Source organism: Sinocyclocheilus anshuiensis, unplaced genomic scaffold (assembly GCF_001515605.1).
Source record: "Sinocyclocheilus anshuiensis isolate Anshui unplaced genomic scaffold, SAMN03320099.WGS_v1.1 scaffold1089, whole genome shotgun sequence".
In the NCBI taxonomy this organism is placed as follows: domain Eukaryota; kingdom Metazoa; phylum Chordata; class Actinopteri; order Cypriniformes; family Cyprinidae; genus Sinocyclocheilus; species Sinocyclocheilus anshuiensis.
The window spans coordinates 293,854-296,122 of NW_015555709.1; the positions used below are offsets into that span (position 1 = coordinate 293,854).

Genomic DNA, 2,269 nt, shown 5'->3' on the forward strand with positions numbered 1-2,269 from the left:
CGTATCCAGCCCAGATGGTGGATCAGCACCTAGAGAGGACTTCTACAGCCCTGAATGTCAGCGGAGATCAGGACAACTAGATGATCCCCAGAGACAGATCCCCAGTGAAGACCTCGTCACCTAGATGACCATCGGGACAAGACCACGGGAACCAGATGAGTCCTCTGCACAATCTGACTTTGCTGCAGCATGGAACAACCTGCTGGCTCGGCCAGAGGAGAACTACCCCCCACCCCCACCGACTGAGCCTGGTTTCTCCCAAGGTATTTTACTCCATTTTGTCACCGATGGAGTTTCGGTTCCTTGTCGCTGTCGCCTCTGGCTTGCTTAGTTGGGGACACTTAATTTCCAGCGATATCGTCGACTTGATTGCACAGACACTAATTAAACTGAACTGAGCTGGATGATGACATCACTGAATTCAAAGATGAACTGCCTTTAACTGAAATTTGAGTGTTTACTATTGTCATTTTGCCTTATTGACACAATATTTTCCTAATTAATGCTGTTCAGTTGCTTTGACACAATCTGTATTGTTAAAAGCGCTATATAAAGTTTACTATTATCATTTTGCATTATTGATACAATATTTCCTAATTAATGCTGTACAGTTTCTTTGACACAATCTGTTTTTTTAAAAGTGCTATATAAATAAAGGTGACTTGACTTGACTTGACTAGTGTTAGAGGGTCAGTTGTTAGAGTGTCAAGGTTTTGTAAAATAAATAAAAGGAAACAAGTAGGTAGAATAGAAATAGAATAGAGAGTCAAGTCAAGTGTATACATGTATGCATGATACATAACACTGTCATGGAAGACGGCGATTATCGGGACATCAGACTGCTTTATGGTGCGACTAACCAGTCAGAATCAAGTATTCCAGAGAGCTGTATAATAAACTGGATTATGCAATAGTGCACACTTTGAACACATTTGAAAGGCATATAACTTGTTTATTGCTTTTGAGTGTGATACTGCTTTAGCACTTTGTAGAAGAGGGTGATAACACATGAGAAACATGGATGAACACATTATTAGCAAACCAAGTACCATTTTTCGAAACTTAAAGACTGATATTTTGTTCAGAGAATTTTTGTTAGCCCAACTAGGCTTTAAATAAAATGTATAAAATCTGTATAAAAAAGAAGCATTGCATAGATCAGAGCAGACCTTATTTATATACTACATTGGTAGCTGAAAGGAATTAACTTGTAGCATCCTATGAGATAATTACTGCCATCCTGTATCAATACTCGTAATTAGTCGTTCACAATTAAGAAGTCTGTTGTACATAATATTTACAAATAAAAATCTGCACATACAAAAAAATTATGTCTGCACAAAAATCTCAAAAACATGCACAGTGTACTCAGATGGAGGCCCATGTGATTAATTCAGAGAGAAAGGGGAAGGAGAAAGAGAGACAGTGCAACCAACATTAAAAATAAATATGTCTGTCACATCAGTCCATGACACAACTTTGTTCCTGAAAGACTTTAAGGTTGAGGGTCAAAGGTGAATGCGTCCCTGGCTGCGTCTGGTGTGAGGGAGAATCTGTAAACCAATACAACACTAAAGTCACAATGCATTCAATGCAAAAGCACACAAAGCATTCTCATTAAACTGCATTTGCAGTTAAACTTTATAGCAAAATGTCAAAGGTTCTGTCCAAGTATTGTGTAATAGTGCTAGAAACCAAACACTGGTGTGGCAAAGATTTGGAAAGTGGGGAGGAAAATCTCATTAGAAGCTGAAGACCACAAGTATTTCAAAAAGGCATACCAATATCCGAGCAAAAAAGAGCTCCAAAATGAATCATTAATGCCCATAAATGCTTTTAATAGGAATATTTTTTTAATCTCATTTAATATTCATAAACTGTTTAGATAGTGTTAGGAAACGTGTAGTCAATGCTGAGGTGGCTAGTTTGCACAGCTTTAACGTGACTGTTGCACTCATTGACACAGTAATGAAAAGTCGCCCTCTGCTGGTCCAAATGTAACACTATGAATAGTAACACTATTTTATACAGATATATTCCCCTAGTGCAGGGGTGCCCAACCCTGTTCCTGGAGATCTACCTTCCTGCATAGTTCAGTTCCAACCCTGATCAAATACACCTTTGGTTCAAATTAGATTTTCTCTGCTATTATTGCACTCTGAAGGGTCAAAAATCCAACCTGAATCCTGCTCCCAGCCAGTTTAAAGGGGTCATATGATGCGATTTCAATTTTTCCTTTCTCTTTGGAGTGTTACAAGCTCTTGGTGCA

General features: G+C 38.6%; 1 protein-coding gene across 2 annotated transcripts in view; it reads right to left on the reverse strand.

Moving 5' to 3' along the window:
• Nucleotides 1-942: 942 nt before the first annotated feature.
• The window catches only part of LOC107671894 (mitochondrial fission regulator 2-like), a 12,008-nt gene continuing 10,681 nt past the window's right edge, over nt 943-2,269 (reverse strand). For both annotated transcript variants that reach the window (XM_016464901.1, XM_016464902.1), the window contains exon 8: nt 943-1,553. In XM_016464901.1, the coding sequence (XP_016320387.1) occupies nt 1,509-1,553 (45 nt within the window). In that variant the 3' untranslated portion in view covers nt 943-1,508. The remainder of the gene's footprint in view (nt 1,554-2,269) is intronic.